Below are 26,555 nucleotides of genomic sequence, written 5' to 3'. Positions count from 1 at the left end.
GACAGCGAGCGTCTGGTCAGCTAGCACAGGAAAAAGTGCATGGGGACCTTAGTCCCCATGGGGGAAGAAAGCCAGCGAGATCAGTCCAGGCTGGAGCAGAGGGCTTGGGGGCAGAAGCCGAGTCGCAGGACATCAGGAAGCCAGGTTAGGAGTCTGGGAAGGGCTTGGCACCGACTGCATAACAGGAACAAGAGCAGGGGGGACCAAGGTGCAGCTGTGGCTAGGTCATCAAACCCAGGTGCTGGCACCAAGTCAGACAGCAGGCAAGGCTGTGTCCCACGGGTATGGACAGAGCGGCTTTGTCCTCACCTGGCACTGGCCAGGGCACCTGTGGTCAACACACTTCGTGCAGAATGCCCTGGAGATGCACCCCCAGATTTACGTGTACGTTGTGCTTTTTTCCTCCCTCATAATTCAGCCCTTACATGTGTGTCTGGGCAGGTTGGACCCCTCCCTCCAGGACAGTGGGGGTAAGGAAGTGCAGCCTTGTGAAAATAATGATGTGCACCCTGGCTGGTGTGACTCAGTGGGTTGGGAGTCAACCGCCAAACCAAAAGGTCATAGGTTCAGTTCCTGGTCAGGGCATATCCCAGGGTTGTGGGTTCGGTCCCCGGTCGGGGTACATATGAAAGGCAACCAATCAATGTATCTTTCACCCGTCGATGTTTCTCTCTCTCTCCTCCTGCTCTTGCCCTCTCTCTAAATCAATAAGCATGTCCTTGGGTGAGGATAAAAAAAAGTGAGGATGATGTGGTCGTAATCAAGGCCAGTAGATGTGGCGTCACAAGCAGTTTACACATCGGTGGTGTGTCCCTTTAGACTTTTCTATCGCATGTGAATCGAGAGCAGGTTTGGGTTTAGTCCGTCTTCCAGTGTCCTTGGAAGAGTGGGGTGCTTGCTCCTAAAATGAGGAAGATTGCCGAAACTCAAGCAAATTGAGGTCATTGCCAAGGTCGTCAAGTCTCAGAAACAGAAGTTCCCTGTTTTTAGGAGGGTTTTCCTCTGGGTCGTGACCTGAAATGTGTTGCCTTGGCAGCATTTGGGTCTGACTTTCTGGGCTTGCGGAACACACAGAAACAGGAACGTGTAACGAGAAATTCCCCGTCCTCAAGCTGCTGGTAGTGCGGCAGCTACTCGTCCAGTTCCGGACAAGACTAAGTTCACTAAAGCAGAGCTTCCCAACCTTCTCTCGGGCCTGGGCCCCAGCCGCCTGCAGATGGTGGTTAGTGAAGGCACTCCAGCAGAGTCCCTGTCCCCCAGAATATCAAAGGAAGCCACGAAGGTCGGTCATGGTGTCTGGTATCCTGCTCCCTGATGGCCTGAGGTGAGCAGAGTTGGGGACAGCAGAGCTCTGAGCCGCTGCTGGCTAACGAGCTGAGGGGGCTGACTCCCTGGAAGGCACGTGGAAGAGTCTTGCCTAAATGTTCCAAACCCCAGTGACCTTGGAGCAGTTTACTTGAGCTTAAAGGAACCAGAGCATCCAAGAGACAACAGCATCTACACCAATCAGAAGCTGAGGCAGAGGACACATCCCTTTGAGCTCCGAGGACTCAGGGCCTGGGCAAGACATCGATTCTGCCATCGACAGTGTTTACTGGGTGTTTCTAAAATCCAAATTTTCACTTCTAGGAAATAACAGATTCCTACTCTGTACTTCTGTTTAGTGTTCTACGCCAACAGCTTATTCTTCTATTAAACATCTGCTTTATTTGGGCATTTGAAAATGTTTCTATTGTCACATGAGGAACTCAGAAAACACTTTTACAGGTACCAGGCGTTACACAAGCAAAGGAATAGCTTTTGTGTAAAAAAAAAAAAAAAAAAAAAAAAAGTTTGTGAATGGGCTTCTTTTTCTTCCATGATTTTTCCCTCGAGTCATATTTTCATTTACTTATGATATTCTCACTCTGACCCCCAAAATTCCAGACATAATTGGATTAGCCACTTCCCCCAATAGCATGATTTTCAAATACTGCTTTAATTTTTTTTAATGTAAGCATGTTGGCGTACACCATTACAGTGGTGATACCAGTTTTCGGTGCACAATATAGTGGTTTGACATTTTTTATACCTTACAGTGTGATCACCCTGCTAATTCCAGTCATCACCGGTCACTGTGCTAACTTGTCACAATATTATTGACCATATTCCCCTGCCCCTTCCTACCCATCTGCCCCTTTCGTGCCTTCAGGCCGGAGTGCGAGGTGTTGCTCCCCAGCCAACACAGTTCAGGAAGAGCTGTCAGCGCCAGCCTTTTAGGGACGCTCTGGCTGGGTACCGGGCTAACCTGCTCGGTGTCTGCAGGCTTCTCTCAGCTCCTCTCCACCTCTGCTGCTGTCCAGCCAGCATGAAGTTCTCAGTGATGTCGGGTGGTGTGGATCCTTCTCATCAGTGCAATTTAGGGGTAGGCTCTTTGAATACAGAGCAATGGCTGCGTGACTCAAAGATGACTTCAGTGATGTGGAGAGCCTGTGGATTACATAGTTCTTTTGTGTGTTCAATAGGTGCTGATTGATTGGTTGAGCTTCCACAGCACTGAGAGGCACTCTAAGCGGCTTCCAGCACTCTTTATGCACGTGAGAGGCACGAGACGGCACGTAACAGTGATGTGTGGTGGTGGGAGTTTTTGGAGTGTTACTGTCACTCAGGGACTCACTTTGGGTTGGGATTATAGGAACGGAGAAGCCATTTTCAGATGATTTCACATCCTAATTCTGGCCATGACCTAACTCACTCAGCTGAGACATTTTTCCTCTGTGATACGAAGGTATGTTGCTAAGCAACTAGATTAGTAATTGGTAAATGCTTACGTATGATTTGATTTGAGTTACATACAAAAATATGTAACTGCTTTTTTGGTCTTTATTATTAGGCAAATGATTATCATTTGGTTTTATTTTGCCCCAAATAAAACAACTGCTTTCATTTAGTAATAAAATTGCATGATAGCAAGATGTATTGGAAAGACCCTGGTCTAGAAGACAGAAAACTAGAATCCCGATCTCAAGTGCGAGAACCACTAGTCCTGTGACCATGGATAAAATCAGGTAACTGCTGAGCCTTCATTTAGAAATGTCATTTGCAGTGCCCACACCTTCGCCGCTTGCCTCCCAGGCCTAAGTGAGGGTGGGTGTGGCCACGTGTGGCAGATGCTTTAGAACGAGTAAGCATCCCCAGGTCCAAGCATTACCTACAACTCCAGGCTGCTTCCTCTTGGGCCTTGGTGGAGCTCCGAAGTTTGGGTCAATTAAGCAGCACTGAGTGAGCATGTACCATGCCACTAACAAGGCGCACAGCCAAGGGCCAGGCCCAGGAGCTACAGAGGAAAGGAGACACGTGGTGTTTGCTCTCAGTGAGTGGACAGTGCAGTGATGGAGGCAACACTAATAACCCACAGAAGCGAGAGACCACACAGCAATGCAGCCTCTCATGAAGTGTTAAAACACCAGATACGTACTCTGAACACCAACTGCTGCGAGCCTTCAGGGCGAAGTTGGTGGTCCCTGAAGTCGTTGGTGGGGGCAAGTTGCACGCCCCCTTGGAGCACAGGTAAGTAAAATCACAGGAAATTTATAGCAGTTATTACTGTGGGTTAAGGTTGTGCACTGAGTTGCGAAAACCAGCCCAGTTTCCAGGGACAACAGTGTCTCTGGCTGGAGGTTGACGGTCAGCCACGTTTTTTTGCCTCTGAGCAGCAAACATTTTATTTGAAGTCATGTCATGAATTCTTTTTCTGCACTAATGGAATGGATCATTTACATAAAAATCATAAAAAAAAAGACCCATATGCTATCAGCCCCTGGGGACATGGAAATGACCTTGGTGACAGCCAATTAGAAAATGGAAAGGTGAAGGAGGACGCACTCCTACCCAGTTTGGAGAGTTTCCAAAATGACCAAGGTCTTGGTGGCAGAATACTTTTAAATAGGTGCTATTTCTAGATGAAGCCTGCCTGTTTTGTCTTCCTTTTTTTTTTTTTTTTTTTTTTGCATGTAGATGGATATCTTAACTGTTTCCAGAAGCTGTGCCTCAGACCACTGGTTCTTGTCACATAGCCCCCTTATTTACAATCTGTTGTATTTTCCTCCGCCCCTGTGTCGTTGACCCCCTGGATTTCCCAGGAGCGGCTGCGATCTGTCATGTCGTTGCTCATTACCAGATCGTCTGAATCCTCAGAGCGCTGAAACGTTTTCTAATGACACAGGAGCCATCGGAGCCCCTGGCAGCCCCAGCCACCGTCACATTCAATTGCAGCTGGGATCGTCCTTTACACGCTGACCGTGGAGATTGTACCGGGCGCCCTCCCCTGGGTCGGGGGGCAGCAGATGTGGCAGGTCTGAGGGCCTGAGCCCGCCCTCCTCTTCCACCGAGTTTCAGCTGCTATCTCACCGATCAATTGCCTGGGTGCAATTGAGTAGCTCGTGCATGCCCTCTTCATTTTTATAAACCTTTTACCCACTGGCCTGAGCATCACGCATTTGAACAGCCCCCGTCAAACAAGATGAAATGCTCTCGAGACGTGGTTAGCAACACATGGCGTGTTAGAATTTGAAAAAGGAGAGAGAATCCTTTAAAAAATGGCTGTGCTGCTGTCTGATATTCCTGCCTGTTTCCTAAGGAAAGTTCTATTCTTCATGACGCTAATAATTCTTAGATTGTTAGGTCAATATGTTAGTAATCCCTAGACATGAAGGTTCGTAGACCCCAACCCAGTTCTCATGAGATGTGCTTAGACTGAGGGGCTTTCCATTTCAACACTTCATAGTTCTGAAAATTCAAGGTCAAATGGTCTGTCCTACAAATGCAAAAAAAAAAAAAATTTAAAATTCAGAGACTCAACATGAGTTCCCCTCCAATCTATATCACTGAGACCCAAGACTTTCCCTCCCACCTAAACCAATGACATTCTCCAGATAATTACTTACCCCATTTTTTTTCCCCAAAGATCTGGTTAGAGATCTGGACAATGAGGGAAAAGTCCCATCCCATGCGAAGGTCATCTCAATTCTGAACTGGTTCCTGAATTCCTATATCATCATGTAGATGTGCTAACCTGGGGGAGATGAGTAGGGTGATGGAGAGAGAGAGGTGGAACCCGGAGGGAAGAGTTGAGCTCAGTGGGTTTTAATTCTTGCCGAATTCACGTCATCGCCCTTTCCTCACAGCCCGATGATGCTTAGCATGGCGCCACTGTCTTTATAGGTTCAGTAAATATTAATTTCATCCTGCTGGAGAAACGATCTTTTTTTCTTGAAATAAGGCACAGCGAATTAAATGAATTCATGGATGTTTAAAGATGTGTGTTGCAATGAATAGCTTTAGGAAGTATGTGATGCTATTCGTGGTACGAATGAGACAAGTAAATATTGCTTTTAATAGCTTTGTAGATTAATTTTTTTGTTGTCTTGAAATCTTGTAAAACAACCCGCTCATTTGTTTTCTCTGCCTATGAAAAAAGAGCTTGTAAGGCATTAATTACACAAAATCCACCGCTGGCCAAAATGTCTTTACCCTTTTCAATGCTTTCACGACTGCTTCTCCCTTGTGTCACTGAATAATACAATTATACATGAATGATTCCTGGACCACAGCCTTCTCCCATCTGCATGTCACTGAAGGGCTCTGTAAAAAGAGCAGGAGCTGCTGACTCCCATGAAATTGGAACGTGTAAAATAGAGGCCCCACAGCTGATTAGGATGATGTCGAAATTAAAATAAAATGTTCTTATAGATTATATGGCTGCAAAATACGACTTCTATTAATTTCTACATTGTGGAATTCTGTATTTATTTTAAAACATATTTTAAGATCATAATTATTAAAATAATTTTTTAAATTTTCAATTTTGCAGCCAACATATAATATCACATTAGTTTCAGTGTTCAACATCGTGGTTGCACAAGAAAACTAAATTACCCTCAAAACAACCCCCTCCATTACTGTTTTTCTGCATTCGAGGCCAATAGAGGCTTCCCCACGTGGCATAGAAATTCCAGGGTCACTTCAGAATCTCTGCATTGGAAGAGATTTTGGAATCATCTGACTTTCCAAATGCATGCTTACTCATCCCTGACATTCCCTGTAAATATTTTTTTAGCCACTACTTGGAAATGTGACAAAAGGCTCCCCATGGCATGAAGCAGACCCATCACTGATGGTTTATCCAGTTTTGCAAAGATGTCCCTTTCGCTTACAAACCCGCACATCGCCCCCGCTCATTTTGCTACCTGTGCAGAGACGGCAGAGCGCAGTGTGAGGGGCGTAGGCCTAGAATCATCCTGGGCTCCGCTACTTACTGTTAAGTACCTTTGACATGCCGTCTATTCCGTTCCTCCTGTGGACTGACCGCTTCACACGCACTTACTTAATTTTCGTACAAAGTCTATAAAGGCCCTATTTTTGCTATACCTTACGATGCAGAAATTAAGGCTTGCTGGTAATATTTGTGATAATGATAACAATGCCAGCCATATGCCAGGGCCTGTACTCTAGGCCCTTTATATACATTATAACATCATCAGAATTTAAGTAACTTGCCTGTTGTGCACCTGGTATCTGAAAAAGCTAGATGTTCACATTCAGGTCAGATAGTAAAAGGACTCTGGATTTAACCCTTTAAACCTCATTTCTTGGTAATTAGTACTGTTATCTTCCTCATAAGGCTTTCTGAAATTCAAAAAGATGGCCTTTGAAATAATCAGGCGTTATTACTTGAAAAATATATACCATTTATTCATTGCTTTAAAGACAAATTTTTTAAAAAAGATTCTACCTCCCCCTTCCCCCAGGTTTATATTTGCTGGGCTAAATGTCCCCGGTTCCTTCGGTCTTCAGTCATTCATTCAGCAAACATGTGTGAACTCTGCCCTGCTGGAACTTACCTCCTAGACAGGAAACAGACATGAAAACTAAGCAAATCACCTATTCCGTTAGTTGTTCAGATGGGAGCAATGGCAGCATGCTTGTATGTCATTGCAGATGACCTAGGAGAGAATGAAAATTGGTATTGTTGTGGGGGGAAGAGACAGAGGGCAAACCCAGGAGTGAGGTCCTTGGCTAAGTCCTCACGTGCTTTAATTTTAAAGGCTCTGGCTTTCCCCTCTGGCAGGGCCTGTGGGGGGGGAGTGTGGGGGCCTGGGTGGTAGAGCTAAGGAAAAGGGAGAAGCCAGCAGGCCACTACCTCTTCTGAGTTCCCTTCCAGTAGCATTTTCTTCTCTTCTCTGTCCCATTTGGATGGGGAACCCCAACAGATTGTGGGGTGGGAACCACCCGGTCCTTTATAGCAACCACCCGGTCCTTTTGCCACTGGACAGAAGCATCCTAGTGTGAATGGAAAAACACCGCTCTCTCCCCTCCTGTCTAACTCTCCCAGACCCAGGCAGCCTGGATGGGAAGCAGGGAGGGGTCGCTGAGTGCAGGGGTGGGTGTCAGAAGGAACGATGCTGACATGCGCCTCTGGAGGAGCCACTGTGCATTCAGGGAGCGAATCTCGGAGTAATGACAACTGTCAGGAGAAGCAGCAGCCTTGTCATTGAGCAATTCTGCTTCTTCGCCTTTAATTGCAGATGGGAGAGTGGCAATGAGATCATGAAAAAAGTTATTCCAAGTTTTTTCTTTTTGCTGATTGGCACGAGAAGCATTATGGAGATCTTCATTTCGCGTCGTCCTTCAGCTGAGTGACTGGCTGTGGCGATCCCCACATTTGGCTGAGGGGCTGGGGCTGTCGGCTACCATGCCGTCAAAATCTGTCATTCCACATGTCTCCCATTCTTCTGCATTTCACTCTTGTGAGGCCGATGTTCAGGTTTATGGCTCAGAAAAATCGAGCTTCAGAATAGTAATTCTGTGCTGTGTTTGTGCTGTGGCAATTTTGTAGCTCAGGAGATTTATCAAGAGCGTGATAAATACAAAATTAAATCTAACTTTCCCAGATCATTCCAACAAGGGGTGTGGCGGGGAGGAGGTGCAGACAAGGCTGATTGTGTCTTCTTGACCTGCCTGTCCTGTGACCTGTTAGGTAATTGGTGAGAATCTGGACGGGTTATAAGGTTTTGATCTGCAGGATCAAGTCGTGGTAGCCCATTTAAGCAGCAGCTGAAATGTTTAATGACATTTGATAATGGAACTGGAATTCTTCGAACAAGAGAGTAGAAACACCAAGAATTAATCCAGAAATGAGTATATTACAGTCTGTGAGATGCCTTCGCCTGGCCGTGTTCTCTTTCTTCGAAGTGATGATTGTTTTAAGTGTCACAGAGCATTTGAATGGGGAAAGATGCAACTAAACAACCGATGTTTTTAGTGATGCTGGGCAAACTTACCCGCCCCCTCTTACCCCCCCCCCCCCCGACTAGTCCATGAATTGCATTTTGTAGTGGAAGACCACCCCGCACAGCAAGCCTGTTTTGTAAGCAAGCAGCCCGCATTCTCAGCACTGGAGTTTATTCTGACTCGGTGTTGTGTTTGTAGAACCAGAGGGATTTATTTTTCCCCACTGCACGGGGTGTGTGTTTTTCTTCCCCAAGCACGTACATAGCCTGCCTTCATCGGTCACCCTGTGGCTCTCCATCAGGCCGGCTTGGCTTTTACAAGGTGTCAGAATTTCTACATAACTCATAATGTCTCCCCCACTTGAGTTTAGACTGGAGAAGTTATGGAGCGATTAACCTAATAGGTACTGTTTATCCCTAAAGATGACCAGCTTTGTTCATGCTTACTCTGAGTGTTCTCGGGTAACAAACAGTCCTTTGTAAATCCCCATTGCAGAACCAGGCCCTCTGATGGCTTTTTCTCTGCTGTATAAATGACGGGGTGGCTCGTTAAGTTGACTCTGTTGTCCTTTGGGGCGCGCACCCGGAGGTGGGGAGAGGACTGGTAAGCGTCACCAGGAGCTAGGAGGCTCTTTGAGAGAAAATAAACTAACACAGTGTATTCGATGGTGCCACACGTTTCCCCTCATTGTTCGTTTTCTGCATTTTCCTCTCCAGAGCTGCCCAGAAGTTAAATCTGTCTTCTAAAAAGAAGAAGCATCGGCCGTCTACTTCTGTCGCTGAGTCACCCCTCTTCGCCACCAGCTTCAGTGGCATTCTGCAGATCTCCCCTCCCCCGGCCCCACCGTGTCTGCTGAGGGCCGTCAACAAGGTGAAGGACACGCCAGGCCTGGGCAAGGTAGGCACGTCTGCCGTCTCCACCACTGGCTCGGGGTGCGGGTTTCTATGTTCGGGGAAAGAAGAAAATCAGGGCTCCAGTTTATTTATTTAAAAAAAGGAGGTAACAGGAAGAAAAGGAGACAAAATGAAATTCATCTGACAGGCCTGTAAAATTTTCTTGGGTGACCTATACTACATAGTAAATGAAGACATTCCAATTATTAGAGATCTGATTGGATTTTGGCACAAAACAGTTTTACCTTACTGGACACAATTGTAACTCTTTAAAGAGAGGACAGGAAAGATGAGAGAAGACACGGAACAGGAGAAAGACAGAAGGATGCAAATTCGCAGTGACACACTCCGTTTTTTCGCCTCTTCAGACAAAGCTTCTGCTGTTGGACCCGACCGCTGATGGGGTTTCGGGGGAGCATTTTCAGTGGTGCCAAGAAACACAACTTTGAATTGTGACAAGTCCTTAGAAAGAGATGCAGGGACGCTGTTGAGATGCTGCTCAGCTATGTTTGGGATAGCTTAGTTTCTCCATGCCGTCTTTCAATCTCTTCTGTTAGACGGCTGGGGAAGCAGGCATGGTGTCAGTCTCCAATTAGTAAGCTGAGACGGGTAAAAACATTTAGCTAAAGGAACAGGGGCTGTTGCATTTCTTTTGTTTCCAGCCTATGTCAGTGCCAACTTAACACGGGTCGCGCAGGCTTCCTTTTTGGAGCCCTGCAGGTCCTGCTGAAGGGCGTTGCTGCAGGTTCAAGCAGCCTGAACTTGGGTTTGTTTTGGTCACCGGTGTGCTTTCCCCTTGACCCCCAAACATGGTTATTCCCAGGTTCGTGGTCCTCAGTGACCACAGCCAAACTCGGTGGTCTTTCTAGAGTTCACCCATGGCGCCCTCTGCCCATCCGGCTTTGTGTTTTCCTCCTTTCTCAGTTTCTCCTGTCTCCTCCCATGCACTCTCGCCCCCGGTTTCACCACCCCACTGGGAAGGCATTAACTGGCTCCGTTACCCTTCCAACAGCGTCTCAGTTTTACGTCGAATAGATTGTGCTAATGGAAAACATCCAAGCCCGACTGTCTGTGGCATCGGGTGGGCGGGTAGTTTCAGCTGGTTGGCTTCCCAGGCCCGAAGTTAAAAGTAGGAGGCCAGGCAGCCGGGTCGCAGCCTGGGCTCCGTTCGTTGGGCAGAGTGGCAGGAGCTTTGGCAGCCATGGCAGGAGATGGAGGAGCCAGTATGGACCAGCACTCCTCTCGGGGTGGGAGCTGGGAGGAGGGCAGTGGCACCCCCAGGGACAGGTGGCAGTGTGATAGGTGGTGGACACATTGCCTTCTAAGAAGGGGTGGGAACAGTAAAAAAAATTTTAATTTTAAATTATGGTAAGATACACATAACATAAAAGTCTACCGTCTGCACCCTTTTTGCATGCACGCAGGCCTTAGTTTTGCTAGAAGGACGTTAGAACTTCAGGGCCGGAGCTGAGCCCCCTGGCCAGGGTGGAACTGATCTCCCCTGGCAGCCTCCTCCCCGTGTGCCCCTAGCAACCTCCAGCCTCTCTTCTGAATACGTGGAAACAGACATGTAAACGCCATCGCTTTGGGGTGGCCCCAGGTTATCAGCTAACCTGGGATGCTCATATACCCTAAAACGGCCCTGGCCAGGACCCCTCACGATGAACCGCGTAAGAAATGGTCTTCCTGCCTCTGTAACAGTGCCCTGCCTGTGGCTCCAAAAGGGGTCAATCTCCAGGTGGGCCTGGGCCCCAAACCCTAGGGCCTTTTGTCCCCACCTGCCCCCTCCCTAACTACCACTCCCCTCCCTAGAACCCAGGGTCCCCGGCCAAAGACTGACCCACAGAAGGAGGTGACCAGCCAGGAGGAGCATGCAGCTCCTGCACGGACAGAGTTTGGAGGACACCGACTGAGTCTTGACTCCACGGTGATCAGATATAAGTGTGATTGTAAATGAGATAAGCTGGCATGAATGAGTGCAGGCACAATTGCCAGGCATGCTACAATTATTAGTAAACTACAGCTTGCAAATCATAGTTATTATTTTTTTAATGGAAGATGGTATCCCTTTCCCTCATTTGTGATCCGATGTGTTTTTGAGTGGGAGAGAAAGGGCTGACATTAACCGGGCGGGAATGGCAGGAACCCTGCCTGAGTCTGTCCATGGAAGCGTGTCATGGATGGGGTTGTCAGGCTGGGGGTCACAGAGGTGATGGGCTGGTGGCTTCTGTCTGACCAGTGGCCACACGGCAGGACAGCTGTCCTGCTGAGCATGGGGTGGCGGGGCTTTCGGGGAAGGAGTGGCAATGGGAGGGTCAGTGGCCTCTGAAGATCAAGGCCATCATGTGGGTGTTGCTGTGGGTGTGATTGAAACAGGCAGTTGGCAGGAGCTCCTCTGTCCTGCTTCCTGCCTGTGGAGTGAGTGCCGCTTCTCGTAACGCTGGAAGGCTGTTCTCTGCCACAGGGGCATCTCTTTCCCAGACTTGTGCTCCCCCTTCCCCAAATCTCACTATATTTGGGAAGTGAGTGCAGAGTTCTCTTTACCCGTGTGGAAAAATTCCCATCAATTGATCTCTGTCATCTAATTTACATAGTAATGTCTCAAAGAACTATGATGGAGTATAATATAGAACATAAATAATTGGTGCTCTGTATGTATAAATCAGCATGCTTGATGTTGAAAAGCTTGATTGAATTGCCAAAAGCGACATAATTATTTAGACCAGAGCTGGGGCCTCCTGAGGTGGGGCTGGGGAGCAAGCCCAGCCCAGCTCCCACCTCATGCCCCAACCACCCAAGAACTTCCTCATGAAACCTGGCAGGTTTTCACAGGTATGGAAGGGCTTTTATGGGCTTATTTAGGGCCACCTTCTCATTTAGTCACCAGGAAAACCGAGGCCCAGGTCAGAGATTTTCCCCGCGCCTCCTGAATCAAACCAAGAAGTCAGGACCTTTAAGCCGTTCTATTCCCCCTGCCTCACTGGGCTGCCACTAGAAACACATGACCTTTAAATATTTGGGGTGGAGAGAAGCGTGCCATGCGGCCATGATGGCAGCGAAGTAACACTGGGAGCCAGCTGCCTTCGGCCAGCGGAGAAGAGCACGCTGCCCTTTTCAGAGCCATGGTTGGGAGAGGAGGAGCAGAGACCCGGCAGGAGAAGACACCCAGCGAGATCAGGGCAGCCCCTTCCACCCCTCCCCTGGGTCCCACCCCCTGCTGTTTCCAGGGGCAACTCCGCCCACCCTCCACCCAGGGTCACTGCTGAACACTGAGCACTTTTCTGGTGATGGGAGAATTGGGGTAACATCGCTGTACCGCACTGTACTGTGTACCGCAGACTGTACTTGGAGCTGGAACACAGCAAGCACACAACACAGGGTCCTCAGCATCTACAGCAGATCTCAGCACCCAGCGAATATTCATTGAGGACCTACTATGTGTCAAGCACCCATAGTGGGCACTAGACTTGCAATCAGGGACAGAAGAGGCAGAATCCCACTCTAAACAACACTTGTAATCTGGTGCGTTGTTCCAGTTAATCCCAGACATCTCACCAACCTGTGCCAAAGGGCGACCTGATTTAAGGAAAAATTAGAATGACAGACTTAACGTAATTCTGCCTAACTTTGAAGTTATATAACAAAACTGTAGTACTAAGTGGCTTTGTAAAGACATTCTTAATGAATGATAAAGATGATTAGGGGATCAAAGCAGCTTGCTCCCTGTTTATATTTCACTGATTTGGCTTATATGTAAATGATACTTCTAATCTATTTGAAAGTGATTTCTTTTCCTAAATCAGCAACCGCTTTCAGTGAAATTTGTTTGCACAATTCATTAATATCCAGGTTTAAGGTTCATTTGTTCCTGTGTCATAGCTTAAAGTCAGAGCTCTTTATCTTGGATCGCAAGCTTCTAGAGCAATTCGCATTATCTGTTTATCTGATGAAGTATAGGAATGTAGCCACGCCATGCGTGCATAACAATGCTTTTATTTATTTTTTAACAACAGTTCACATGTAATAGTATATTACTTGTTATTTTCAGGTGTACAACAACATAGTGGTTACACCTTTAAATACCTTCCAAAGTGAATATTACTCAGCTATAAAATAGAGTGAACTCTTACCATTTGTGAGAACATGGATGGCCCTAGAGGGTATCATGCGAAGTGAAATACATCAGACAGAGAAAGACAAACACCACATGATTTCACTCATGTGTGGAATCTAAAAAACACAATAAATGACACAGACTCATAGACACTTTTCAAAGCCAGAATGGTGATGGTGAGGTCACACGGGTGATGGCAGGCCTCCCGTGTGTTGGCAGATTGTCCTCTTCCCAGAAGAATGTCCGAAGGGAAGTAAATCATCTCTTCATAACAATTGCTTCATAATCTCTAGGAATCCCTCCAAGGGATGGAATGGTAAGCACCCAGCCTTTTCCCCTCCGTGTGTTTTGGGGATATGAGAAAACTCCTGTAGGGGAGTGTCGGCGGCCAGAGAGCAGACTCTCAGGGGTTCGGAAAGCTCATCAAGGATTGGGTGGAGCAAACATGCACTGCAGTGATGGGAAGTGAAGCTGTGGATGGGTTGAGGAGGGCTCGCCGCACCCGAACCATTCCGTGACTAGCTATAGACGTCCTGTGTTCCGGTGGGTGTTGCTTCGGGGGACAGTTATAGCTGATTGGCTACTTTGGGCCGCATCACTGGAAAGGAAGAGGGGGGTATATCCAGATCTCCATCAGCTCTAGGTCCCCATGAAATATTTGCCTGGCGTCCGGCCTCCTGTGCTACAGGTGATGTTTCCTTCTCCTCGGGATCCCCGCCTAGCCTGGTCTGGGCAGGAGAAGGGTGGGTGGAGATTTCTCCCCTGTGGACAGTGTGGCCCAAAGGCAGGGGGTTTGGTGGAACCCTGTGTCTGCGATGTAGTACACTGGCTGGCCCGGCCAGATTATCTTTCTTATGCAACAGAGGCTGGAGCCATTAGTCTCTGTTCTTCTTGGTCCTTGATTGGAAGTCATCTGTCTGCCATCCAGCACTATTTATCAAATCCAGTATTAGCGTATTCTTGCTTCTACTAGCACATATAAACATGTATTCTCTAAGTAATCTCTCTCTCTCTCTCTCTCTCTCTCTCTCTCTCTCTCTCTCTCTCTCACGCACACACATACACACACACGCTCTCAAACACACACTACTTGGCTCATGTCGCCTGGTCCTGCATTGTCTATATTTAGTTTATTGCCAAACTTTCTCTTGTTTGGTGTGTAAACTAATAGCATAGGAAAAAAAAATAAAAGTCCCACATGTGCCCTTTAGTAGAGACTCTTTTCCTTTACAGAGTTAACATTTTTTAGGACAGAAAGCCCTTACTAAACATTGTGTGGAAGAGGAAGCCGAGATTGGTGTTCAGTTGGCATTCTGTTACAGGAAAGGAAAAGCAAAAAGATAGGAAAATTTGATTAAAATAAGGTCTTTTTAAGTAATTCCTACTCTAGCTCCTATTTGTTTATTCAACAAGCAGAAACGGCTGGCACAGGTCTCCCGTGTCCAAGAAGAGATGCCAGGTTATACTGAGGAAAGAGTTCCATGCCTTCCGGTGCACCAGGGCCCAGGTTGTCTGAACAGTGCAGATTGTCGGATTCCTCATTAGGATTTCTACCATTCCTCACCCTGAAGCTTTATCAGAGAGCACAGGGTGGGAAGATTTGTGCCAGCCTTTAAATTCGTTTCAAGTAGCTATGAAATAATGAATTCCATTGTGATAGAAACTTCTGGATTCCACTTCTCACTCACCGGTGACTGCTCCCTTCTTAACTGCACAGATGGGAACAGTGATTGTGAGTTTTCTATTTTGGTGGTGTGTGTTGGGAAGGCTGTGTAAATGGTGCACACATACACACTCATCAGGATAGCTAGGACGATGGCTTTGTAAATGAAAGCGTCGATGCTTCTGGGAAATAAACTCCTGTGACCTTCCACTCCCTAATTACAGTTGTTCTTTTCTGCACTCGGCTGGTTTTGGGTGCATCTGCTAAGGTTATGTAGCTCGTTAGGTGTTTTTTTTTTTTTTTTCTCCTCCTCCTTTCCTTTCTATTTTGATCCCTCCTCCAACCCATATCTCAAGAGAAAGGAGACTTGGGGAAAATGTTCTGACTCATTAATCTTCGCTGCGTCTTTCTTTCCCACGGAGGCAGAGGGGTCCGCACAGTCCCAGCGCCACCTCTGGGCTGTACATACGCAGCTGCGCTGCCCCAGAAATGCAGGGATCAGAAATGCATGGGCAGCTGCTCCGAGGGCCAACCTACGCGACCTAAGTCACGGGGGCTTTTTCCTGCTCCCTCTGCCGTGCCACCCGTGGGTCAGCAGTCTTCATCTTGCAAATGACAGGGACATGGTAGGAGGATGCTCACCATTTAGAGGCCACTGGACAGAAAAGTCAGGTAAAATGTATCTAAAGAAAGTGCCATGTGGTTTTGTTCTTCATCGTTAGTGTGACTGCCTGCAATACTGCGGATCAAGTTGTATGGATACACTTTCCTGTTGGCTCGTTAGATGGAGGACTCGAAGGGTCAGCAGCACACTTCCGGTTAAGTAGATCAGATTTCTGATAGGATGGCACACCGCTACATATAAAATACTCAGTTTCAGGCTTTCTTTGCCCAAGGTAGCGACACAAAGCAAACTGGATGGAATGACTCCTGGCTACACAGGGAGGAATAGTTTGATCTTGCATCCCAGAGACTTACCCGCCTTACATCTCAGGTCCGTTATTGTCATTTTGGGAGCCCAGGAAGAGGAAGAGAATTGCATTCCACTTCCTTTATGGCAATTGTACATTTTCCAGTTCTCTGGACTTTCCCACCTGCTTTGGGTCAGGAGCGGGGTCTTTGGACAACCTCCTGGTTCGCAGACACTGACGTCCGTAGCCACCAGCACAGGAGGCACCTGCGGGCAAGCCAGCACTCAGTTCCTTGCAGTGAAACATCCTTTTCAGTTTCTCTCACTGGGTTGTAAGTTTATCGAAAGCAGGAGTTACGTTTTCATCTTTGTCCCCCATCAGTGCCAGCTTACGTCAAACACACTCAGAAAATGTCGAATAGTTTTACGTAATCCCGTTTAGTACTTGTGAAGTCCTGATCAGGTGCTCAGCACCGCAGGATCCATCCTGCATGATGGAGCTGTGGTCACGAGGGAGAAACGCTGAGGAACAGCTAAATGACGAGACCCCGCTGGCGCTTGGCCCCCCGTACACCTCAGCATGGGAGTTACCCTAGGAGCAGGGAGACGGTGCTGCCTCAGGCTGGCACACCGGCCGAACAGCAAGTGCAGCTGACTTAGCAGCGAGCCATCTGCTCAGAGGTCCTCTTGTCTAATCACCTCATCTTGAATATGAGGAAACTGAGGCCCAAGGAGATGAAACAACTTGTTAATCTCTTTATGTGGGTGAATTTTAACTTTTGAATGTGCAAGGTGATCATTCATGGACACTTCACGGCAGAATTTGAATGAGAGATTCTTAATCACCCGTCCCCTGACCCACAATCTTACTTTCAGCCTCAATTCTATTGGCTCTATTTTTTTAGGTGTTAAGTGGCCACGGTAGGCATGTGTGTGTCTGCATGCATGCAGAGACAGGAGCCGGAAGGTGATTTTTCTTTGGGGACTTTTTAAAGGCTAGAAACCTTTACCATAATTGGAGGATAGGTCTGGGGCCTCCCAGAGCACCTGTAATCCCTAATTAGCATCCTGACTTATGGAATGAAAACACGAGATAAAATGAGAGAATTCTCTCTGGAATAAATGCCACTTTCTCAATTAACCAAAGGGCAGTAAGATGGATTATAATGCCCGAATAGGGCTTTTGATCATTCTTTGTCCAAAAAATAAAATACGTTTTAGTTAGGTTCAGCACAATTAGAGAATTACCAATGTCAAGGGGAATAGTAGGTATATTTTAAGCCAATGTTACTAGCATCTTATCTTTCTATGTGTTTCTCTTGCTAATGGCTGAAAGGGAAGTTACTCATGATTTGCTGTAATTATCCCATTAAAATGGGATTGATAGGAATATTTTCTAAAGAACGGTGAGTCCAAACTACTGAGTTAATTGGTAAGTTTTCCTTTGTGCCTCAGAGTAGAGAAGGGCGCTTATCTATTGAATGACTTATATCGCAAGACATTTGAATTCCTTTCTATGCTTCATTGAACTAAACTGTATCATAAAGGAGGGGAGAATCATTCTGATACATTCTTAAATGCAAAATATAATTTTCTTTAGATTGTTAAATAGTTTCTGGGTAGCTAAAGGATTTTTAAATTAGAAACTTAGAGCTACTCAAAGCTACAACATAAGACCCTTTCTGGTCTCTCATCTGGTTGATTTACAAGTCTGTCTTAGTTCTGTATACTGTCTTAGTCCAGTCTCGCTGCTATAACAATAACAACAACAAACAGATTGGGTGGCTGAAATGACAAAAGCTTGTTTCTCACAGTTCAGGACACTGTGAGAAACAGTGAGGTCAAGGTCAAGGTGAGGGCAGACCTGGTGTCTGCAGAAAGCCCTCCTCCTGCTTGGAAGATGGTCATCCTCACGCCCCCGTGCCTCACACTGTGGGGAGGAGAGGCAGGGAGGGGCAAGGGGCGAGGGAGGGAGAGGAAGCCCGCTCTCCCGTCTCTTCTAAGCACACTGACGCCACTGTGAGGGCTCCACACTCCTGACCTAATTATCTCCCACAGTCCCCACTCCTAACACCATCACCGTGGGGGTTAGAACTTCATCATGTAAATTTAGGAGAGAGGCAAACACGCAGTCCACAACGCTGCCCTCTGTATCCCAGCGCCAAATTAGAGTATTTGACTTTCCGATGAAAGAACCAGACATGGAGCCAGTACAGTAGCTTTTAGTGCTCCCCAGCTTCTCCGATGCTTGCACCATGGAGAACAGCTTCTTCTCATTAGCCATTTACTGTTACGCGGTATTGCTGTCATGTTTGATGGGTGTAGTTTATACTCTCCACTGAGTCTGGAGGGTGGGGACCTTGGTTTTTACTGCTTTCACATCCCCGAGTGCTTAGCCATATGCTAGGCAGGCAGAGTCCCCTAAACAGAAAGACATGAAAAGGTAGAGGGTAGCAGAGTCATTTTAGGGTCATTCCCCTGTCTTTGCTGACTCCAGTCCGCATTCAGTTATCCATCATCCATCCATCCGCGTGTCTGCCCATCTATTCATTCATAAGGGAGGTACCTGCTGGGTGCTGGCTACTTTGGGATACACAGGTGAGTTCAAACTGGCCTCTGCCCCTCAGAATCCCAGAAATTGCTCTTCGGAAGAAGTAAAAGTCCCTCTTTAGGTAGACAACTCAAACCCAAAACACCTATTATTGTTATCATCGCTCCGGATTATCGTGGCAGGTAGCGCTGAAATGTGTGCAAGATAATTGGCATCCCGGCGAGCTCTCTCCTCGTCACTGAGCGCACAGCACCATCCCTGCCTTGCCCGCAGAGTGCTGCGGCGCCAGCCGACAGGTAGCAGGCACGGAGGATGTGCTTTCGGCTGATTTTTAGCACTTGGATGTGCTACCTGCAAGCTCCCTGCAATTAGTTCATATGAATGAGTCACAGTGGCATGCAAAACGTTTGGATTTATGCCAACTCCTTCTTAAGAGAATTCGCTTATCCTTTGCTGATGGATGGAACTCCCCCGAATACGTGTGTTCCGAAAGTGGTACTCCTCCCTTCACACACACAGGTCAGGTGAAGTGCAGGTTCAAGGTCATATAGAGAGCCGTCTGCCCTTTGGTTATGCTCTCATCCCCCGTGTCGCCTCTGCTCTGCTTGTACCACTGAGAGAGGGACTCCCCACCTTGCAGAATTCTAGTGTTGCCATTTCCTTTCAGGCTGCTTCTGTTCTGTTCGCATCAGTGACAGGGGAGATTCTGAGGTTACCGTGGGTACTCGAAGGTGGTACATACAGGCTGGAAGGGGGATGGGAGACGGGAGATAAAGGAGAGGATTTTGCATTAATTAGAAGTCTTTAGTTTCAAGCAACGGACACCATCAGGAACCAGAAATGAGTAGAGGGGTCTGGTGTCCATGGAACCTGACCGGGGAAAAGTCAGGGACGCCCACCTGAGCAGCCACTGAGTGTCTGGTGTTTGTACTCCCCCCCACCCCAACACATACACACACACATGTTAGCTTCATCTTCAGTTAGAACCAGCTTTCCCCTCACAGCCAACAGCGTGAAAGCATCGGGTCTCACAGCTTCCACCAGCAGACTGGACAGATCCCTGTCTTCTCTGCCCTACACTCAGAATCCCAGGGAAGGGATTGGCCCAGATTCAGGTGTGGGGTGGGAGGAAGTGGCTGTGCCCACTACTACAACAGGTGGCAGTAAGGAGCAGCACATCTGAGGAGAGGAAGATTCCACCCGCAAGAAGGCTGGGTGGACAGATGAAAGTCACCCTGAATTTGCAGGTGATTTGCAGGAAGCGTCTCTGAGCATGTAGGAGGAAAGTGCAACCCGGGGATAATGTGCTTCAAACGCACGCAAGACCCATTCAGTATCTGCCGAGCACTTAGTGCGTGCTTTCAAAATGAGGATTTCTTGGGGAGTTCCTTTTGCGGACCACTTTGTCACGATCATTTAGCAGTTTGTCTGGGACAATGGTGATGTTGACGTTCAATGGAGCTTAGAGAAGAGAGTCAGGGAGTGAGGTGGGGAGCCATGCATTGGGAGGAAGATCTCAGACCTTGGAGACCTCCGCACCCCCATTGCGGGCGAGCACCAGCGGCCCGCAGTCAGAGTCTGGCTGGTGGGGGCACTGGTTTCAGATGCGTAGTGTTTCATCTACCAGCTTGCGCCGGCCACAGCCTGCTCCGTCTGCGGGACAAAATGCCCAGATTTCAGCACGGTAATATGTATGAGGACGCTTTGTTCTCCTGATTCCCCACTCCCACATGGCCAACCAAGCCATCCCATTCCCTAGCAAGGCGGAATCACGGCCTCTGAAATTATCCCCACCAAAGAGTTACACGGTGAAACACACACACTTGAAACAATGCAGATGTGACGTGTCCCCATCTACGTCGTGGTCGACGCCCGTGTTACCCAGGAAGTGCTCATAAGACCAGCACCCTGAGTGGCTACCCAGGGTGCCCGGCCTTGTGTGGGAGACATCTGCTGTACAGTTAAGCAAAAACAGAGGCTGGGTTTTTTGTTTTAATCTTAGATTTCTAGAATTTTCCAAATAACTTAAATAATGTAAATAATTGGGGTTCACATATATTAATCTTAAGGTGGCCAGAAAATCTGAACAGGGTCATCGGTTTTAAGTGGACTTGAATTGGCATCTGAGCAATAATGCCGACATCCTTGTGGAGGGGGCCAGAGGGCAGCTCTCGCCGTCTATACTTTGTCCATTACCGTCACCACCCTCTGCGTAAGGAGCTTATGGAGTCCAAGGCGGTATAGTGGGAGGGACAGGGAATTAGAAGACACGCCTAGAACCCAGCTCCCCTCCCCCATTTGCTGTGTGACCCCAAGGGAGGCACTCAGTCTGTTCAGGCTGCTCTAAGGGAGCCCCGCGGCCTGGGTGGCTGAGGAAGAACAGACCTACCTTTCTCACGGTTCCGGGGGCTGAAGGTCCGAGATCAGGGTGCCTGCGTGATCCCGTGGGGGCCTCTCCCAACTCGCAGATGTCTTGTACCCTCGCAGGGCAAAGCGGTGAGGGAGCTGTGTGGGGTCTTTTATAAGAACGCTCACCCCATTCCCCAATCACAAGGGCTCCGCCCTCCGATATAATCACCTCCCGATGCCCCACCTCCTGATACCACCGCCTTTGGGGGCTGGGTTTCAACATGTGAATTTGGAGGATGCACAAACATTCAGACCATAGCGGGAAGATACTTACTTCTCTGGGCCTGAGTTCCTTATCTGCAAAGTGAGAAAACTTAATCTACTTTCTCACGGGGTAATTAATCGCAAGGCCCCACTGGCTGTGGGAGAGAGAGCAGGCATGAGGCCAGCGTGGGTTGTGGGAGCACCTCTCCCATGGGCCCTGTGGGGCTCAGGCCGTGGCAGGATGTTCCACACCAGGAAAGGTTGGGACGGGGGTTGCCCGTGATGTGTGGGTGTGGAAGCAGTAAGTGGGTCTTCAAGAGATGGGCTTGGAGGGTGATGTGATTCCATGCTCAGGACCTGAACTGGGATTCAAACCCATGAGGACAAGCAACGCAGGTGAAATACAGGTGTGTTTGCCTAAAGGTCCAAATCGAGGTCCTCTCAGGGAATGCCCATCCAACCAAAGATGAGGCTTTAGTCTGCAGCTCTCTCAGGTCCAGGGGGCAAGTGGTGACCCCGAGGGAAGTAACAGCAGCTATCGATAGGACACCAGTCGCTGACAACCTTGGATTGCAGGGGTAAGAACTTCATCTCGGCTGCTAGCAAGACTGCTGACTCCTGGACAGCCAGGGTCCTGGGGTCGGAGCCAGAGCAGCATGCAGTGGGTGGCTGCCTGTGGCTTTGTGAGCTCCAGCTGAGGAGGACAGGAGTGGTCCCCAGCCCCATCAGGGCACTGAGCCTGGACGATGCCAGTGGCTGCCCTGCCTCCATTCCAACCCAGAGTCCTCTCTCCTCTGTTCAGCTAGCAGTGCCAGTGAAATACAGGAAGAGCTTCCATGTCAATCTCTGCCTGGCTGCCCATTGTCCTCAGTGGAAGCTCCAAGTTACTCCGCCCAGGGCTGCCTGAGCTGCTCCCTGTGCTCCTGCTCCACCCTCCCTGACTTGGCCCCTTGGGCTGTGGCAAACAGTGTTCGGTCCTGCAAGGGGGACATGCTTCCTCCCACTTCCAGGCCTTTGGTCTTGCCCTCCCCTCTCACCCCCCCCAATCTTCCTCCTTCACTCTTAATTTATCTTTTTCAGCCTTGCCTTGGGGTGTTATTCCTCCAGGACATTTCCCTAAGGCCCCCTGCTGTCCCTGCTGTTCCTTGTTCCAGGCCCCAGTGCTGCCTGTGCTTTGCTGAGCTGAGTTGGGCCTCCTCCCCTCTTCCCAGAGCTCTCTGAGGGCAGGGACAGCACCTGACCAGGCCACATCCCCGTTGCCCCCGGGCCGTGGCAGGTGCTGGATCAGCGTTTGTTCTCCCAGGACCAGAGGTCAGAAAGGTGGAGGGACAGGGTGCCTGCCCTCCCTGAGCATTCCATTCGAATAAATTCTATCACCGTTTACTTAAATAACAACATAACGTGTGAGAAAGATACATTTATTTGCAAGGCCAAATGCATGATGGTGTCACTCGGGAGACCTCGGTCTCAGTGTCTGTCTTACCCCCGGGTGGGGGAAGTGGTGCCACGGGAGAGGGCTCTGCATGAGGGGGGTTGCCGAGGATGCTCTCAAATCCTTGGTGGGAGCTGAGGCAGGACTCTTGTCGGATTGTATGAGAAAAACAACTCATCATTGTACTACACATGCTGGAAGCTATCACGTGTTTTTCTCAAAGCCTCTGTGGATTGCAGGCTCACAGCATGTAAATTAAAATTTAAGGAATTCTGGTTTTACTACCCAAGGGATGGTCAGTAACAAGGGTTTGGTTTTTTATTTTAATTTTTCTTGGGTTCATCTATTTTTTTTTTTTCTAGTCAATATTGTCAACATTTTGGCTCCAGACAGAAGCTTTTAACGCCATGTCGTATGCTGCTGAGGTACCAGGCCCTTTCCTGCCCCTCTGTCTGTCCATCTGCCCTCGTCTCTGCCAGGGATGCTCATCTCTCCATCACTTTTTGGCCTAGAAAAATGCTGCCCATCCCTTGAGGCCCAGCTCGCATTGTGCCTGGCACCGCAGCCCCTCCACCTGCTTTACTTCCATGCCCTGTGCACAGGCCCCATACAGGCCATGCACTGAGGAGGAAAGGGACTGTATCTTACCCGCCTTTTTGGTGTTTGTTCATTTCAGTAGCCAGACGCTCATTCACTACAATGCGTTGAGATCTGCTGTGGCCTTTTCCCATCCTGGAAGGAGACCTGGGTGCCCCAAGACGCAGCTCCTTCTCCGAAAAGGGGAGAGAGGCTTGTGGAGCTGGGCGTGCAACTTGCTGTTTTATTGCTTTCCTGGGAAAGAAAAGTGTCGCATAGGCTATGACTTCATCTTAAATCTGTCATGATCATTGTTTTAAAATTCAGCTAAATCGATCTTTTTAAATTTATCTTTTAAATTTAAAAAATTTAAAATTTTTAAATTTTATCTTTCTCAGATCACTGGCTGCTAATTCACTTTATTAGAGTTTTTTAAAATATTGATTTGAGAGAGAGAGATTGATTTGTTGGATTTGCCATCTACTCATTGATGCATTCAGTGGTCTATTCTTGTCTGCGCCCTGACTGGGGATTGAGTCCGCAGCCTTAGCATGTGCTCTAGCCAGCTGAGCTACCCGGCCAGGGATCCAGTTTGTCCGTAATTATATTAGAAGAACTACAGAGAGGGAACTTGGGTTTTGTGCCGCTTTCACAGGGTGCAGAGGTCTGAAACATGCCACTCTCGCTGCAAAGCTCCCGAGACCATCTCGTTTCGGGGAAGAGGAAATGCAGTCTTGTCAACCTGTCAGTCTCTCCCTGCCCTGGGAAATCTGACAGGTGGGTCTCAAATTGTCCCCGGCTGTCAGGTGGGCTGTCTCCCCTGAAGGCATCCTTCCCTCCAGCTGCCAGCTCCCCTCCAACGCCACACCCCTCGCTCCCTGTCCCTCCAGGGTTTTCTTCAGACGGTGGTGACCAGCACAGACCCTGTCCCCACCCAGGTAGGCTCCCCTAGACTCCCCTGTACTCTTGAGAGAATTCTGGACTCTGGGGTCTCACCTTCATCATTACAGCCCTTAAGGGTGATCAGGTGTGATGCAGGTCACATCTCTCCAGTCCTGGGAAGGGCCTGGTTGAGAGCAGCCTGCACAGATGACAGAGGGTGGCCCCAGCCCTTTAGGAGAAACCAAAGCCCCTTGGAGAGGGTGAGTCCTGCCCCCAGGCTGGTCTCTGGGTGCCCTGGGGAGCTGGAGTCTTCTGGGTGGCTGTTTAGCACGAGGGGCAGAGAAGAGGTGGTGCTGAAACCCAGCAGCAGGAGCGCTTTCCAACCTGAGCTTGGCTTGTGAATAATGAGACTGCAGTGGCGCAGGCACAACAGACGTCTGTAAGTGGTGAAGATGAGAGCTGGCCATTTGGGGCACAGCCCGGGCAGCCGCAGATGCAGGGGCAGCCGCCTGGTGTGTGCAGCGTCCCCTCCTGGGAGAAGAGCAAAGCTGAAACAGGGAAGGCGGTGCCGTCCGCACAGGCGAACCCAGTTAGTGAACAGGTTTTGCAACTACTGAGTCGGAGTCGTCATCCTGTGGACAGAACCACTTGACCTGTTCTCTGAATTTCGGAGTTAGCGTTGTTCTTGGAATCCCAGCATTCCTACTTGTGATGCGGTAATAACAGTAGCTAATGAGAGCAGTTAGCACAGATTGTTGTGCATGCTCTTCTAAGTGCTTTACAGACGTTAACTCGTTTGCATAGGTAATACATTTGCATACTGTCTCAGTCCCTTCAGGCAGCTGTGACAGAGCGCTGTAGGTGGGGCTTAAACAACAAACATGCATTTCCCATAGTTCTGGAGGCTGGAAGTCCAAGACCAAGGTGCCTGCAGATCTGGCGTCTGATGGGGTCCCACTTCCTGGCTCACAGACTGCTTGCTTTTTCCTGCGTCCTCATGTGGTGGGAAGGCTGGGGGACTCTGTGGGGTATCTGGTACAAGGGCACCAATGCCACTCATGGGGGCCCTGCCCTCACGACCTGATCACCTCCCAAAGGCTGCACCTCCAAATACCATCACACTGGGGAGTAGGTTCCAACATAGGGACTTTGGGAAGGACGGACATTCAGTCCATAACGTGTACATTAACTCCCTTACGTACTTAGCCATCTACATGCATTAACTCACTGAAGTCCCTATTTTACCAATGAGGAAACTGAGGCCCCCGGAGAGTCACGGGCCTGCAGTTAAACTGGTCAAGTTCAGCTCATAGCCCCTGAGCCTCCGACAGTTGGACTTGGATGGTAGCATGTCTGTGTGGTCCCACTAACCCTTCCCCGTGTAAGGTCCCTTAGGGTTTGTGAGTAGCTTCATCAGCCCACCTGATCCTCACAGGGAGACAGATACCCAAGTCTCCTCGTCATGCAGGGATGCAGTGGGGACTGGAGGGCCTGTCTGGCTTCCTGCAGCCACGTGGGCCATACCACCCCAGGGGCTGTCTCCCCAGGGTGGCTGTGAGCACGTTCTACACCCGGGTGGCTGGTGGGCCAGCCTCGAGGGGGCTGGGTCAGATTTGTGACTCGGTCCTCCAGGCTCCCTCTGTTTCCCATGCCAGACTTGGCTCTGAAACCACTTCCCAGCTGTGCTTGTGGTCACGTCCAAGGCAAAGCCCCGAGACTGGAAAGGGCCAGGCGTGGGGAGTGGGGGCAAGGTCAGGAGGGCTAACATGGTTTGTGACTGACTGACTTTTTTTATTTAATATAATAGTCAGACTCTTCAAAACACATAAGCAGGTGTAGAAAAGTGGCAATTCTTAGGTTGTACCCTTAAAATAGGAAGACCCTCACATTACTTCAAAGGGGACCTTCAGGGAGAAATTTTCCCAGAAATCTCACGATTAGCCCTATGTTGGCAGATTCTCTCCACGAGAGCTTGGCTGGCCCTGGGATGTGAGGCTCTGTCCCCGATATCTGTGAATGCTGAGCCAGGCGGGGGGGCCTTTTGTGACCAGTTAACTTCCCATCTGTAAACATGGTGACTGAGTCTCCCTGTCTGCGCCTGGCTGCACCCCTACCCCTTCACCCTGTCTGCTCCCTGCATGGCCAGCCCCTTGCTCTGGGGGGAGTCCTTGAGAGGCCCTGCGGAATGCCCCCCTCTATGCCCTGAGAGCCCCTTGAATGCACTCATCACATGGTGGTGTCGTTATTTATCCAACTTGCCTGCCAGACAGCAAATTCCTCAGGACAGTTTGAAACCTCATTGTCTTCGCGTCCTGCTGTTGCCCCGCTCCCCAGACAGGAACAGGCACCCCGTGCATCAGGGGTGACTGGGAGGCCGGCGGAGGGTGACACCGAAAGGAATCTATTAAAAGTGGAAATCAGCACAACCAGATGCCTTGCATTAAACACCATGCGACATGTCTTCTGAAGACACCCCTGAGTCCCACGGCATCCTTCACGCAGACTTGGTCACAGGTTCCTGTTTCATCTTCCCACCAGTGCCCCCCTGTTTCTGCTCCTTCTTCAAAGTGCCCCCCAGCAGCCAGAATCAAGTCCCCAAAGTGCAGATGCTGTTTTCATCACTCTGAGCAGCTGGATTGTGTTGAACAGC

The 26,555-nt window shown here is 48.9% G+C and overlaps 1 protein-coding gene across 3 annotated transcripts in view; it reads left to right on the top strand.

The window, feature by feature from the left end:
- KIF26B (kinesin family member 26B) overlaps positions 1-26,555 on the top strand; it is a 397,293-nt gene that overhangs the window by 278,802 nt on the left and 91,936 nt on the right. For all 3 annotated transcript variants that reach the window (XM_053912426.1, XM_053912425.1, XM_045184416.2), the window contains one exon: positions 8,988-9,168. In XM_053912426.1, the coding sequence (XP_053768401.1) occupies positions 8,988-9,168 (181 nt within the window). The remainder of the gene's footprint in view (positions 1-8,987; positions 9,169-26,555) is intronic.

The sequence above is a fragment of the Desmodus rotundus genome, chromosome 10 (genome assembly GCF_022682495.2).
Source record: "Desmodus rotundus isolate HL8 chromosome 10, HLdesRot8A.1, whole genome shotgun sequence".
In the NCBI taxonomy this organism is placed as follows: domain Eukaryota; kingdom Metazoa; phylum Chordata; class Mammalia; order Chiroptera; family Phyllostomidae; genus Desmodus; species Desmodus rotundus.
The sequence above is the reverse complement of the archived record's forward strand: the minus strand, read 5'-3'. Positions and strand labels throughout refer to the sequence as shown.